Here is a 16,496-nt window from a genome sequence, read left to right as displayed (position 1 = left end):
TGAAAAGAGCTTTGAAATCAGAGTTGTCTTTTCACTAACACAGTTGTTTACCACTTTTCCATAAAAAAAGTGGTTTTCCTTTCAAAACCAAATCATCCTATGATTCTTTGATTCTATGACTCCATGATTCTATGAAGTCTATATTTTCAGGATAATAACTAGAAAACAGCCATGAAAGCCTTTGCCAGCTTCTGTTAGGGTGTTGAGGGCACCCCTAGCCATGACTGTCCTTGGCCAGACTCCCAGGAATCTCCCCACCCTGCCCCAGGTCCAGGACCCCATGTCACCCCTGGGCCCGTCAACCTGTGCACCATTGAGGCCACGGCAGGGCTGGGCTCCAGCTCCCCACAGTCCTGCCCAGGCAGGCTTTGGCTCCTTCTCAGCCAAGGCAAGGCCAGATGCATCACCTGGTTTGGCAGTTTTACACCCAGTGCAATGCTATATTTTACAGTGTATGTTCATAGCCATTTTCAGATTATGGTTTCCAGACTCTGATAGGCTGATGATAATTTCTGAGTATACTGTGGTCAAGAAGAAACTTATAAAGACTTAGCAGAAATCTTTGGAAAAATGTGTGTAAGACTTTAACATGAACTATGGTAGTCAAGTGTAAAATTTAGCTTGGAAGCAGTAGAAATAACTATTAATTCTTTTATAATATTATATTAACATAAAAGTAAATAATATGATGGTAAATTTTTATCTTCATTTGCAGTCTAAGAGAGATTCAGGATAGAAATTAAAAAAATAGCTTTTGAACAAACTGTTTAGGTAATTAAAAAAAAAAAAAATAATAAAAAAATCTCTGCTATTGAATGATCACACTTGTCAGTATACCAAACAGAAAGATATACCAGCTGGCTACATTTACAGAAAACAGATCCTGAAAAGTGAAATGCTCAGAAAACTCATGCTAGGAAGAAAAAAATGTGATCTTTAAAAGCATCACTAGCCTTTTTAAATTTTCATTCAGTACTAACACCCACTGGGAATAAAAGTAACAATGACTATTTGGAGCAACTACTCTGGAAAGAATATTTAGGCCTGTTTTATCCTAATTATTTGCTATTCACAACAGACTGCAGGTGACAAGATACTCCCTTCGACATGTAACAAGCCATTGCAAACCAGGTTGTAGAGCCATTCCCAACAGCAAATGGATAACGAAAAACACTGTATCAAGCCTGTAAAAGTTTCATCCTTTTCAAATGACTCTAAAATAATATTTAAATCAAAATGTTAATTCTTTTTTTTTTTTTTTCAAGAATATTAAGACTCTTTGTCTAATGCCATTTAGGTTTGAAATTATATTCAAATTGCTAAAACAACTTAGATCCTATTTCTATTCAGTTTATATCCAATAATCACTTTCAAATATTTGCTTTACATAAGGTAAGTTTCACCTACATGCACACACATATCCATGGTGAAGACATTTGTGCCTAAGCTATGGGACTGATTTAAAGTAGCTTATCTCCTTGAATTCCATCTTCAGACAACAGAGAGAAATAGCCACTTTCAAGTTTCAGGTCATGTAATCTATATTAGCTACTTTAAAATGAGAAAGCTGGATATAGACACCTTTTTTACTGTCTATTGAATGTGAAAGGATCTTAGGCAATGAATTCAGATGTCTATATCTTCATTGCAAACCCCTGAGATTGAGTCAGATTAATCTCCTTTTTATAACCACAGAAAAATGGCATACTTTTAAAAGGAACTAGGAGTTTTTTCTAGAAGTTAAACATTTGAGGTTTTAAATAAATCTGTTCCCTATTGAATAGAAATTTCAGGTTATTCAGCACAGGGATGTATGAGTATGCTATTGAGAGAGTATGCTATTGAAGTACGGCATAGCACCAAGGGAAGATGAGATCTGGCAATTTAAATAAGAATCTGTTTTTGAGAAGCATTGTTAATAAATCTAATCTTGGCATCTAATTGTTTTAATCAAATCATGCATTTTTATTCTACTCCACCACATTCTTGAAATGGAGAAGATAATAGCTTCTTGTATTCAGATGTAGTCTCTTCCCAAACAGAATCTGCTTATCTTTTTTCATCTATCTTGTCTATTCAGCCTCTGAAAGATTATAGTGTCTTTTCAGCCTCTTCAGTACACATCCACAACTTGCCCCAGGCCTGTATTTGGGCTGTGACATATTAATGGGGTGAGGAGAAGAAGGGAGAAAGCAAAATTTCATATTGATGTTTCCAGATGGGAAAAGCCTTTTAAGGTAGAAAAAACAGAGTTCATCCTAAATATACAACTTCAATAACCATGTGATTCATTTTCAAATGATTACCTGTGTTGTTAACTAACCTGAGAGTTTCCCTACCATACCCAGACTAATACCATCACCAAATGCCTTGATTCTAGAAGTGCATGGGTACTGATTCTCATAAAAATCAAGAGGAGCACAAGGTTTTAAACATTCTTATATGCCTTTCAGCACTCAAGAATGTAAGTTGCTATTTCTTGCTTTAGAAAATTGTTACATAAAACTCCCAATTTAAAATAAAACTGGAAAAAAGGGAAAGTAGGAAGCTAGCTACCAATGTCATTATGCCATGCATTTTGTTTTTTCAACCTATTATGTAAAATTCTCACTGAAATTCCATATTCATTTGGATTCTAGTTTTGCATCAGTCTTTGGGTGGGCTGTCTTCAGACTTTGTTAATGAGACTAGTATTTTTTTCTAGCATAAGTCTTGAGAGTATTATGCAGTTAAATTTGAGAAGGGTGGACTAATCATTTCTCAGACCACATCATACTACATGCGATAAGAGATGGTTCCACACACTGTCTAAGCCATGCAGGCATTTGGTTGTCATGTTGAGCTTATCACTTCTGGTCCCAAAAGTTGCCAGATGCAAAAATGTGAATATATCCCAATACTCTGTAACTGATGATACTTCAAATCTAGTCTTAAATCCCAGACTGAAGCATATATATGTCAATGTTAATTCACACAGCCATTCAAGAATGGATTAAAGTAACATGAATCAATATATCTCATTACTTCTGCATAGGAAATATATACTGCTGGATTCCTTAGGTACATAATAATCCAAATCTTACTATAACTTCTCTGATATTAAGACTTTTTACTGTCCTTTTTACTGTCCTTTACTGCCTATTGAAATTTCTCACTAATTTTAGTTACACATACTCACTTATCATTCAGTTTGTTACTTTCTATGTTCCTTCAGTTAAAATTTTATTGCATTGCAATTGATTCTTTGACTGTATACTTGATTTTACATCCACGTGATAACTTACTTTCTTGTATTGCATTAAGAATTTCTGAAAAGTCCACATCTGTCTTCTGTACGTCTGGTTTTGTCCATATTTGTGTTTCCAACTGGTTAACCTGCAAATCCTCTGTTCCTTCTGAAGAAATTGAAGAGATTGATGGGGTTTGTGACAGTGCAGTAGAAAATCCAGCCAAGGGGCTTTCAGGTGAGGGAACACACACATTGGATAATGCTACCTAATATTTTTTTTCCTATAGCAGAAACAATTTTTCTTCAAGCAGCTTTCAATATAACCAGGACTGATTTAAAGCTACATAGAATGAAACGACAATATTTCCTGCTATCAGCAATGATGCAGAGTCACCACTGGTGTGTTCCTCATACAGAAGAACATATGCCACCACACCATGAGCATCTCCTCACCATACCATCCAGAAAAAGAACTCCAAAATACAAAAACAGACAAGAGGTGTTGTTACAAATGACATGGCACTACAGGAACAGCTGTGGTAAAATAAAAAACACACTAACACACAAACGACAAAATAAATCTCAAGACAGGAAGCAACCATTAAGATAAAAAGAGCATGGACAACATGTTTCAACCACAGGACACCATATGGTCTCACATGGCATGATGGTGTGCCATGGTCTAGGAAGCATTCCAGTACTGCAGTCCTGCAGAAGAAGGTCACAGTGACATGTAATGGTGTCATTTTATATGCCCTGATGTTGGCTTAACAGAACGTAACAGAACATAAAAAACATAGGCCGGGGGTGACAACTACAAGCCTATTTGCCCATGTAAATAGGCATGAGATTTGCACCTCTCTCAAGATTCAGGGTTCTTTCAACATGAACAAAGAAACTAGGAAGTTTTCAAAAAACACTCTTTCCATCTTTCCATGTAAAAAAATAAATAAATAAAAATAGCTGCATAGCAGACAGGAAAAGATACTGGGCTTATGGGCTTAAACTCCTTGCACCAGGATGCTCTGATGCAGCTAGAGACAGAGAAAGACCTCCTGGGCATATGGCCAGTTTTTTGATTGACAGCAAAACTTGACATTTCACAAAGGCGTCTGTTAGAATTGATGGTCTTGAGTAACTAGTACGAAGATTTAGCAGAGAGCTGCAGAGATCAGGGAGATACCTGAGAAAGGACTTCCAAACAAAAAGGCCATGGTACAGGAACAAAATGTCCGGTTGTTTAGGCCATCATTGTGCCTCCACTAGAGGCTATCACTCATGCTTTTGATGGAAGCATTTTCCTTTCTTACGCAGTTTGTAGATAACAAGCCAGTGTTCTTTTGACTTCCCTCCCAAACTACTGTAGCCACAGTAGGGTCAGAGAGCTACTGTTGGTCCCCAAGTGACCAATGCCTTGATGGGGGTTAGGAATTATATTTCTTGGCACCAAATTACTCAATGCGATTTTAAAGACCCTAATTCACTTTCTGGAAATATGGACCTCAAATGAGTATATTGCATTTTCAGTCTTTTTTTTTATTATTATTCTTTTTTATTATTATTATTTGCTAATGCTAAAATATTATAAATTGCAAATTCTTTCATTCTTGCCCCAGCATATTCTTTTGTTCCATGGTAAAGACTCACTGTTAATATGAGACACAGCTCTCCTTATAGATTCCTGTAAAGTGATCTGTCATAGCAACAGCAGGAGTCAGCATTTAATGATGTAGAACAAAGAGAATTTCTTAAGTGAGACAGCTGATTATTCATACAATAGCAGCCTTGGGAAATCTGCAGATGGCCTCAGAGGTGGCAGTCTAAAATCTGCCCCAGAGAAGAATTCTGGGGACTAAGAAAAAATACTGCAGCTGCTGGAAAAGACATATGAGCAGAGGACAGAATTAAGTAATGGACAGCAATTCAGTCAAGCAGCTTTGTTAGTGATGTCATTCATTGTCCTGTTAAATACTTAACTATAATTTTAAAATGTATAGAAGTGAATGTTTGAATCCTCAGTCCACCAGCCTGTCTTCATTTGAACCCAAGCTAGAGCAAAATAATGACAATGCTGGTGTATATAAAATACCTCCTCTTCCCCAAAAGCCTCCATTCCTGTTACAATCAAATCACTGCTCCCCAGAACAGATGAATGTAGCATGATCCCTGCAGCATCTCCAACAGATCTGAACTAATTTGGCGGGAGAGAGAGGAAATGACAGCCAACCAACAATGGAGGTCCCGAAGTGCTGACATCAGATGAAAACCACAAGCCTATTAATAAAAATAAGCTGTTGGAAAATTCATATATTCCATTTCAAAACCACTTTTAATTAATGAAAAATACTGTCTAGAAAGGCATCAGAAAATGTCCAGTCTAAACCAGACTGTTGTTCAGCCAAACACAACGTATGAAGCCAATACAAGTTTTGCTACAGACAGATCTCTCCTGTATTTGACTCATTTGTAGTAAAGGGAGCTTCCATCAAACCAATATAGACACGAATGACAGTCTTGTATATATATCTGATATACAAGAGTCTTAATATCTAGATTCACTGGGAAAGTATCAGACCAACAATATCAGCCAGTCTGTTTTCACTCAAAATTGTAGGCAGTCTTCCACCATTCCTTTGTGATTTAATACATGGCTAATCAGAAACTTGCTTCCTCCAACACAGAAAGAAATGCATCTGCCAGCAACATAGTCTCTAAATAAGCGGTTACAGGAACACTCTTCTCCCACAATCTTCATGGTGTCAATAAACACAGTCAAATCAGGGCACATTTGTTTCTTCCCTTCTCCCTCTCCCTCTACACCCACTTTGTAGAGGGAATACTTTTTTTTTTTTTTTTTGATTGTTTGTTTTCTTAGAGAAACAACTCCTGTGTGTTAAGTCATGGACTGGCCAACTCAATCATTTCTGGTTTACAGGTAGACAGAGGTTTTACTCCAGCAGGTGTTTGGACAGGCTACAGTGTTCTCTCCAACATCTTTTGTCTTAACAGTGTTCTCCAATACAATAAACCAGGATAGTACCTGGTGCTGCTGTTGCTTTTGAAGGATAACTAGCCTGGCTTTACCATATCCTTCTTGCTTTATCAGCTGCTGATTCACACTTTATCAGTGACAGGTTCCACTGACTAAACTATAAGAAATATTGCCCAGGAGGCCATGAGGGAAAGATCTCTCTATGAAAACATGAGAAATAAGCAAACACAAATAAAAATGAAGTAAATATTAGATTTATCAAACTTTAAGTGATTTTGTTAAAAGGTCAGTCTGAGATTATTTCTCAGCCTATTCAGACACTAATTCATTTGAGATCATATTTTATAATTAGCTTATTAAATTTACTTTGATGTACTCTTTAAAGTAGTGAATAAGTAGCATACTGTTACTGATTTGAAGGGTCTCTACTAATTCAGATAGGAAAACATATGAGATTTTAAAAAAGGCATTTAATTTTTTGAGGCTGGATGAGATGGCTCATTCTAAAGTGGAATTTTATAAAAATTAACTGTATCAGATAAGCAAATAGTATGGCAAGGTAGTTAATATGGTGCTGATGTTAAACAAGGTTTTCCACTGAGGTGAAAGAGTTTCTATATCTACTTAAAATTAAGAACATATGCAGCACTGTGCTGGATGAGGGTCTTGCTGCACGTATCATCTAGTATCTACTCAGTTGCCACAAACAGCATTTCAAGCAGGAGCTTTGAAAAGCAAAAGACTATTTTCTTGAACATTAAATACTTGGAGACAGATTTTCCAAGCCTGAACACTTTTACATGTGATTTTCTGTGATGTGCAAACCATGTTTGCAGATTGGTTACTTCACACAGTTTTCTGAAACTGAGCATGAGCATTTGGATGCACATAAAATGTTCAGAGTTTCAGTATATGGCACCAAAATAAAGATCATGCAAATACATGTAAGTTGATGGGGCAAGTGCTTCTGTTTCTCAAGGCACAGTAAGGTGTTCATATTTACTCAATAATTTTGAATGGACATGTAAGAACAGAGCTGATCTTTGTAATTTGCAGAGGCAGTCAGGTTTTTTGAGTAATTTTACTACTTGAATTTTTCTATTCTTGAAGAATTTTCCTACTTGATTCTGCTCATTGGTAAGAATAGAAACATTTAACTCAGTTGCTTGCTGAACAGTCTTTCTTCTTTGTCCTCCCTCGATTCCAATTAACTCAGCAAGTGCAAATAAATGTTTTGTCTACAGCTCTAGAAGTCTCTGCAGAGGAAAATTTATAGCTTCAAAACATCTCTCTGAAGAGGCAGCTAGCCAGAGACTTTTATCAGTGCAGTGAGATGATTTCTTTTTTAAATAATTTTGGCAGCAAACTTGTACTTTCACAATGACTGTACATTAGCCTGGAAATGGAATACAAGCGGTAAATAGCTAGTATGCCACGTGGGTATATGCTCCTGTCACAGAACCATCTACTTATTAATCAGTGACTTGGATGATAGAAGGAAGTCCACCCTCAGCAAATTTGCTGGTAGAAAACTGGGAGGAGTGGTTGGTAGGCCAGAAGTGCTGCCATTCAGAGGGACCTGGACAGGCTGGAGAGTTTGGCAGACAGAAACATCTGTCTGAGGCAAGTGCAGGGTCCTGCACCTATGGAGGAATAACCGTGTTCCCCATTACAGGTTGGGGTTGATGTGCTGGAATGCAGCTCTATGGAGAAGGACCTGGAGTCCTGCTAGACAGCAGGTTAACCATGAGCCATCAATGTGCCCTTGTGGCCAAGAAGGCCAATGGTCTCCTGGAGTGCGTTAAGAAGAGCATTGTCAGCAGGTAGAGAGAGGTGATCCTCCCTCCCACTCTGCTCAGCCCTGGTGAGCTCACATCTGGGGTTTTGTGTCCAGTTCTGGGCTCCCCAGTACAAGACACATGGAGCTCCTGGAGAGAGTCCTGTGAAGGGCTAGTAAGATGATGAGGGGATGGGAGCACCTGTCATATGAGGACAGGCTGAGAGAGCTGGGCCTGTTTAGCCTGGAAAAGACTGAGGGGAGATCTTATAAATGTATATAAGTATCTGAAGGGAAGGTGTCAAGAGAATGGGCCCAGAATTTTTTCAGTGGTGCCTGAAGACAGGACAAGAGGCAATGGGCACAAACTTAAACACAGGAGTTTCCATCTGAAAATGAGAAAAAACTTCCTTACTTTGAGGGTGACAGAGCACTAGAACAAGTTGCCCAGAGAGGCTGTGAACTCTCCTTCTTTGGAGATATTCAAAACCAACCTGGATGTGATCTCATGCTATGTGTTCGAGGTGAACCTGCTTGGCAGGGGGATTGGACTGGATGATCTTCAGAGGTCCCTTCCAACCTCAGCTATTCTGTGAATCTGTCATACTTCTAAGAGGATGAAAGCTACTGCACATGGTGCCCTTTTCACTGAAGGCAACCCCAGTCAATATGGGGTGAAAGATCACTCATGCAGGTACATTTTCTACTGGCTTCTTGCTCTGAATGTTAGGCAGGTCAGCTGCAGCAAAAGTGCAGTTTGAAATGGAGATTGTTTAAAGTATTATGTAAACATCTTAGAGCTACATGCACGTATGAAATCAATAGCTTTACTCATCTCAATTCTGGCATCATGTTTTCAGTGACAGAAATAAAGTAAAATGTACACCATAGTGGGTCTTCTCAGCATCCATCCCAGGGTTATACTGGACAACGAACCTCAAAGTATGAAGTACATGTTGGTTAAATTGCTGAAACTCAAAAAGTTTCAATTACATCAGATTTTATTTTATTTATTTATTTATTAATTTTTCCCACCAGAGGGGTTAAAAAAAATATGTTTGGAAATGTTAAAGCCTTCAGCTTTTTGACCCACCAGTCTAGCACATTTCTCTTTTCTGGAACAAGAGCATTACTTAGGAGCTTTCATCGATCCTTACAAGTCGTACTAAGCTTCCTCTATCTTGCAGTTTCAACACAATTTCAGATTTCTACAGGGTGTAGATTCCCTTTTCTTTCATTTTAATGCTTGTTTCCAATCTTGGGTTACTTCTGAAGATTGCAGTTGAAAGGACAGAAAAAGGCATGTATTTAATTCTGTTTTTAAGAACTTGTTGACAGATCTTTTTATTTAAGATACAACAAGGCAAAACCATCTGTCTGCCACATCTGCAGTGGTTTCAGTGTGGTAGGGCAGTGCCAACAGAGACGTACCTGTTGTGACAAATCAGGAGTATCTTAAAACCCAATTTTGTTGTGTGTATATGCTGTCTACAGTTTTCCCTAATTTGAGGTACTTATTTTTACCAATATAGGTCACAGGATTTGCCCCTATCTGTCTACAAAGCACCGATCTGGAAGAATTATTGATACTAAGTAATGATTCGTGTTGAAAGAGAGATCTTTAGAGACTTCTAGTTTAAGTCAAAGCACTCTATCTGTACCGCATTAATACACAATGTGTTTCCAAGACAGAAAAATTTGTGTACCCTGTGGAAATGTCTGCAGACCTTTGAAAAGCCTCTGACCTGGTAGATTGTTACATATGTCCATAACTCCTGGTAGTCTTAATTGGTTTACCAATTATTTTAAAAAATAGTATAATCTGTCAGTGTCAGTGTCAGTAACATAGTTAATTGAATATTTCACTGTGCAGAAAACAACATTTCTCTTAATGGTTTTCTCACTGATTATGGAAAAAATAGTGTTATATATTAGTGCGAGATATATTAGCGTGAGAGAATCAAAAGGTGAGTGTAAAAGCACAAAAATGCCTTGTTAGTTTTAGCAATGCTTTGACAGTGATTGGAATGAATACATAGGACTACATTTTCCATAGGAAAGTCCAAACAATGCTACAAAAAAAATATAAAGAAAAAAAAAAGAATTACAAAAATGAATATAATTTTTTTTAGTATAAAGAACTGATGCAACGGCTGTCTCTGTGCATGGTCATGTCAAGGGTATCATAATAACTATACTGGAATTAATTTTGAAAGGCTACTTAAAAACAGTTTCCCTTTGCATTGCAATACACTGTAAGGCATGTTATATGTTTAATTATGTTAACACAAACTCTTTCCTTATCTTACAGAAGCAGCAGTAGTGGAGAGGGGATTTCGAAACACCTAATGCTACTAAATTATCACAGCCTAAGGTATTTTTAAGACTTATGGTGTCCATTCTGCTCTCTGTTAAACCCTGGCTGGTATCAGAAGCAGAGAAGTCTTCTCAGCCAATTAACCACAGAGAAGTGGGATGTCCTGCATTCTGCATGCTCTTTCTTTTTGTGTCTCTCGTGCTGCCTAGGCTTTTTCCAAAGACAACTACTGACAAAATGGATGGATAACCCTCGGTGCAAACTCATATTTTGAAAAATTTCCTCTCCTGACAATATCAGGAGTTTTTAGCAGGAAATCTAGGAAGGGGAGAGGGAGAAAACATTTGCTGAATAAACTGTTCATTGCAAAGTTTGCCTGGTTTTGAAGCCACCAGTTTACAGTGAGACAAACAGAAAAGCTGGCTGCACAGGGGTAAGGGGCATGACCTAACAGATAAGTACAGAGTGCCAAAGATTTACTTCATTATAACATGGAATACCAAGATAGCTTTTATAAGATACTCAACTTGTCTTCCAGGGATATTTTATGTAACAATCGTTTATACAGACTCACATTATACCATAGCCTATCACTACCTTTGCAGTGATACACATCCTGCCAATTCATTCCCTCAGAAAACACCAGCAGCTAAACCATTTTGGGAACTTCAGCTGTCCTGAAACTGCTGACGAATTAACGTATCAAAGGAGTGTGAAAATGGTTATCCTAAATAGAGTGTAGCAGAATAGAGGTGTATCCAGTGCAGGATCCTACATCTGACAGCAGATGTTTACACAAAGGGAATATGAACAGTGTAAGCACATGCAGTCTATCCCCAATCTGTCTCTTACAACTTGCAGAGATTTAGAGACTTCTAGAGTGGAAGGTTTAATCTAGACAATAATAATTAATGCTACCAATGCCCCTCAATGTCTCAATGGCTTTGAGAGTATCTCACAAGCAACAGGAATCCTGCCCCTAAACCTGGTGCAGTTGGCCTTTCTTATAAAACCCTGTGACCTCCTAAAATTACCTAGAGTAACCAAAGAGAAAAACAACACCCTTAAAATGCATGGACTAGCTTTGGGCTGCAGACACAGGATGCCTGTCCAAAAGAGAGAACTTTCAGTAATTAGTGTTAAGCAGAAACTCTTTCACAAGCAGCAAGACAGCATCTGAACCTCAAGGATCATTTTTAGGCACTATGGCAGCACAAAGGGCCTTTAAATTATGTGCAGTTTTGATGACCCTTAAAAACTTTACAGTTACCTTGAAGTTCAGGTTACTTCTTCATACCATAATCCAGGTGTTAAATTCCTTTTCTGTGCTTCATGTTCCTAAAGTAAGGTCAAAATAAAGCAATAACCCTATAGTGCTATCTCTCTTTTTGTGTTGTAAGCACCCTAAACCATTGTCTGTAGGTACATACACAGTGCACCACGCAGACTACAGAATGTTATCAATAATGAAAACCTCAGAAGTGTGTCTTTCATGTTCTGATGGACCTCTGAATCACGCTACAGTAGAGAACTGCATACGCCAAGTATGTAACTAGCAAATACTGTGCCTCCATGGAGTTATCCAGCATGTGGGAGAACACATCTGCTTCCCTGAGATGTCCAGCCACTTGTGGCACAGGGAAGGGTAGCAGTCTGCATGACTCAAAGGGAGTTTGCTCCTTTCTTGGAATAAGGAACAGATCAAAATGATGCCACCTTTGCTACCCTTGTATCTGCTGTAAGCAGTGATGTTTTGTTTCATGCAATTCTTTTAGGCTTGCCACCTCCATGTATTAGTAGGATTTTTGGGTGGGTTCTGATACATAGATGTATTTATATCATATCTAGTTGTCTATACAAGTTCCCATGCCCCCGTCCCCACCACCATCCCCACCCTACACACTTTTTTTCCCCCCTGAATTATAAATAAAGTTTTGGATTCATTTTGAGATTTCAGAATGAAGCACAGGCTCGGAAGGTCTTTCTGTCTTTTGGACTGCAGGAAACCTTTGGTGGAAATTAGTAACATGATGCAGTCATGTCACAGACAAATCCATTTCCTGATCTCAAAAACATCTCTGTCAAAGTAGAACCTAATTAGTTCCACTTTTGACAGTCACCCTTAAGCTTTCCTTAGAATATATGAAGCATATTTTACATTAGAAATAGAAAGTTACATAGTACCTAGTCCCCTTTAAGTAAGGACTCTGTCTAAGAAAAAGCCATATTTATTCAGTCAAGCATTACAGAAACATAATAACTGATTATTCAAAGTCTCCCTGATTGCTCTTTGAATGATAAGCTATTTGCTTTTAATAAAATGGATCATTAATTTCTCAGAAACACACTTTCTTCCTTCCTTCCTTTCTTTTTCTCTCTTTTTTTTCTCTCTCTCTCTTCCTTCCTTCCTTCCTTTCTCTCTCTTTTTAATTTATTGTTTTGTCATTTTTCTTCAGAAAAATCTACTGAGGTCAAAAATATTCTTAACTGTTTTAAGATAGTTATGGTACACTGGTCTTAGGACATTATGACCTTGCCTTGGGATCAGCAATATTCCAAATTTGGTGCAAAGCTACATTTGGCTGCTGGTTTCTATTTCAGATATGTTTCCCTTTGCAAGGAAACTATCTGAGAATGGAATGATCGAGAAAATCCAGAGAGACTGGCATTTTGCAGCCTTTGTGAGCTGACTGCACGTTGTAAACTAACAACAGCTACGAGAGCTGAAATCTGAGGGTGAGCCATACTGATTTTAAAGTAAGCATACATAATTGATTGCAAGAGTGAATGAAAGATCATTTTACAACAGCAAACAGGATGCTGATCAAAGCAGGAAGGGGAAAAAAAAAAAAAAGAAGTCTTTGAAAAGAGGTGAGTTTAAAATCATATACTTCCCCAGAGAAGTAGAACACCCTCAAAGCCACCAGGTAAAATTATTATTTTTGAAGGCGCTTATTGAGGGCATGCACAGGTCCCAAGCAGGATCATTATTTTTTGTGTCAGGTGGAGCACAAATTGAAAAAGAAGGGTGCGATTTGTGCCTAAACCAAACCTTTTAAAATTAAACAAGATAGTTGACAATGAAAAATGCAGTTTATTCTCTAGCTTTGTTTGTTTATTTGTTTGTATTGTTTGGTTTAGGCACAGGTATTTTCGAATAACTGGCTTTTGCCCTGAGAAAAGTAAAGTGATGAATGAACCAGGCTGAATGACTAAGCAAAGCGACAAAAGATTTCACATTTCATGCTGTGCATCATCTACTAGCTAGTTCAACCCTTAAATTCAAAGTACTGCATAATCACCATCTGACGACCTGTCATTCAGCCCAGGGACAAAATGTCCTCCTTGTAATTGAAGCAAACTCCCTGTTAGCAGCTTTGCAGAGGCTCTAGAGCTCCAACAGTCAGGAGAAAGTGTCCCTTTGTGCATCAGGGAGTTATTTCCAGCTCACACTTGAGGTAGAGATGTGGGAGAAATTTAGTTGGATTCATTGGACTTCCATTGTACGGAACACAGACTGTAGATAAAGAGAAAAGTTAAGTATCCAGGGCTGTTTCATTTGACATTAATCAAGATACTTCTGCACAGAAGCATCTGTCTATCTGTGACCATATCTTTTTTTTTGTAAGGTGCAAATAAGCTTAATGAAGGGAATGTGAAACTTTGAAATCTGCTTGCTTTTCACATGCTTCATTCCACATGAGAGGAAGTTCTTATATACACCCCGTGGAAGACATTGAAAAGGGCTGTGTCCCTGAGAGTGTTAGACAAGCAGAATTACGACACTATTGTCAATGTGAAGACAAATTTTCAGGTGAGTTGACATCAGCCATTCCCAATACACTGTGTGCATTTACTGCCAAGAAGTACTTGCATGACAGAGATTTCTGGCAGAATTATTTGCAGGAGTTTATTATTTTTATCTGAGAGTGGTATATGACATACGTCCTGCCAGTCAGCAAAGAACAGAGAATGTTATTTAACCAAGAAATCACATCAAACTAACAGAGATCTTCCTAAGAACATTTACACCAAATGTGAATGCTGACAACCATGTTCACATTTTGTGATGAGAACAGGTTATCTTTTGTACAATAAATTATCAGTTTTATAGGGTTCAGTTCTAGCTTCCTTGATGATTCAAAGTTCATTATGTGGTGACTAAGCTTGTTAAACATACGTTTCCTCTTTTGCTTTAATTTTGATTGCCATAGCTTCAAGAACTGTGCATTTTTTCTTGCCTCCTAAAGTCAGTTGTTCTGCTTGCCAGTGCCTTTAGATCTTGCTTCCTCTTTCCCAACCAACAACTAAGTGTATCAATAAAAATGATGCAGTTCAACAAGCAATAATAAAATAACAAAAGGATCCCAAAATCAAGAAAAACATGCCTGACAACATATATTCCTTATACGCCTCTTTATCAGGTACTGTTTGTGGTAAAAGGCAAGAGGCTGATGAAAAGAATTCTCTCTGAATTCCAATGACTGCACTAAACTACCATTGTAATGCCAGAAGCCAATCATTTCAGGAGATGTTTCCTTGCCATTGAACATAAAGCTTATTCATATACCATGCATATGCTTCTGTCATTTCAGGTAGCAAGCAATCCCCATTCCAAAATGTACCATTCTCTGACACTGAAGAAAATCTATTTGAACAGTAAGCTACTGAAAGCAGAAACCTCTAGGAAATTTTTATGCATTTCCTGAGGTGAACTCTTTACATATTTACTAAATTCTGAAGACAAAGAATTTCAAAGACCATCCTTCCTGTTGGAAGTGTAGATTGCCAGCAGAACTAATTTTTACAACTGACATATATGCAAGATATGCACTTATGTATATAGTGGAATTCAAAGATAATTTCAGTAACACAATAACAAATTGTATTATGCAGTTTTACAAAGTTACTTTTTGTTGTTGTTTGTTTTTTAAGCTCTGTCTTACCGAGAGACCTTTATCCTTCACAAAAATTAAAGAGAAAAGTCTTTCTGGAGGACCTTCAAATCTCTTATTGCAGAAGTGGGCAACAACTGCTAGCAAGTGTTGCAAGTAGAGGAGACATAGGAAGTTTCCAGTGTTCTACACAATGAAGAATTCACTATACAACAGCTTAGAAGTATTGAGCAAGGTAGCCAGCAAACTTAACAACAGCAAGAGGAACTAGGTTTGATGAGTTCTTCAGAGTTTGAGAATAAATGAATTCATCACCATGAGGAAAAAGCTAGGTAACATCATCCTTATATAAAATAAGTAGTATCAATGGAAACGGCAGGCAGAAAATCAGAAACTGAAATCCTGCTCACTCCATAACAAAGCTGCAATGCAGTCACAAGTGAGGATTTTTTTGTTCACAGATTTGCCTCATTGAGGAAATAGAGGAGGAAGACAGTTTAACCTTCAGGACTATTTGGTACCTGGACCTTCTGCTGTTACAGACAACCTAAACGGTGTTTCCTGTAGCTCTCAAAATAAGCTTCCTGTGTGCAACACAGACACATTGATCATAAACCTTCTTCAGGAGAATTTTAACAATTTACACCAGCCAGGTGCTTTGAATCCTGTACTTCAGAATCCAGTATCACATTAGTTGCAATACACCGTATCTGCTCAGATAACTGGGAGACAACAACTGGAGGTTTCTCAAAAATTAAAACATTGTACTTCCATGATTCTGACAGGAATGCATGCTTGCCCTTAATATGTCAATGCTGAAATCATTTTAACTATATTTATCACCTAGTTGTTTTCCTTGTCTTTGGTCTTCTCCTTTCAAAGAGGAACTTTCCTCAGACAGGTGCATATGCAGAGGTATCAGAAATCTTCGCTTACAACAACGTTAATAACTTTCTGCCACTTATTTCTCCCTTTCCCTCTCTATTTTCCTTCAGTTATGTGATACCTTTTGATTTTGTTCATATCAGAGCTTAGAAGCTGGGGTTCTACTTGTGGCTGAACAGTCAGTACCTCTGCAAGTTTGCACAAGATTATTTTATTTTATTTTACTTTACTTTATTTCACTTTAATTTATTTTTTTTTTTTTTAAGAGTTATCATGGGCAATTTACTTCTCATTAGCCACTCTCACCACTTTACAACACCCAGAGTAACAGCAGAAGTCATCAGCTTCAAGTTCCTGACCAGCAGTAAATAAAACTGTCAGGGAAGCAAGCTGAAAAGGAA

The 16,496-nt window shown here is 37.7% G+C and overlaps 1 protein-coding gene across 3 annotated transcripts in view; it reads right to left on the bottom strand.

The window, feature by feature from the left end:
* The window catches only part of ANO4 (anoctamin 4), a 218,042-nt gene that overhangs the window by 106,130 nt on the left and 95,416 nt on the right, over nt 1-16,496 (bottom strand). For all 3 annotated transcript variants that reach the window (XM_068668871.1, XM_068668870.1, XM_068668872.1), the window contains one exon: nt 3,285-3,395. In XM_068668871.1, the coding sequence (XP_068524972.1) occupies nt 3,285-3,395 (111 nt within the window). The remainder of the gene's footprint in view (nt 1-3,284; nt 3,396-16,496) is intronic.

Source organism: Anas acuta, chromosome 1 (assembly GCF_963932015.1).
Source record: "Anas acuta chromosome 1, bAnaAcu1.1, whole genome shotgun sequence".
NCBI classification, from domain to species: Eukaryota; Metazoa; Chordata; class Aves; order Anseriformes; family Anatidae; genus Anas; species Anas acuta.
This window is presented reverse-complemented; position numbering and strand designations above follow the sequence as displayed.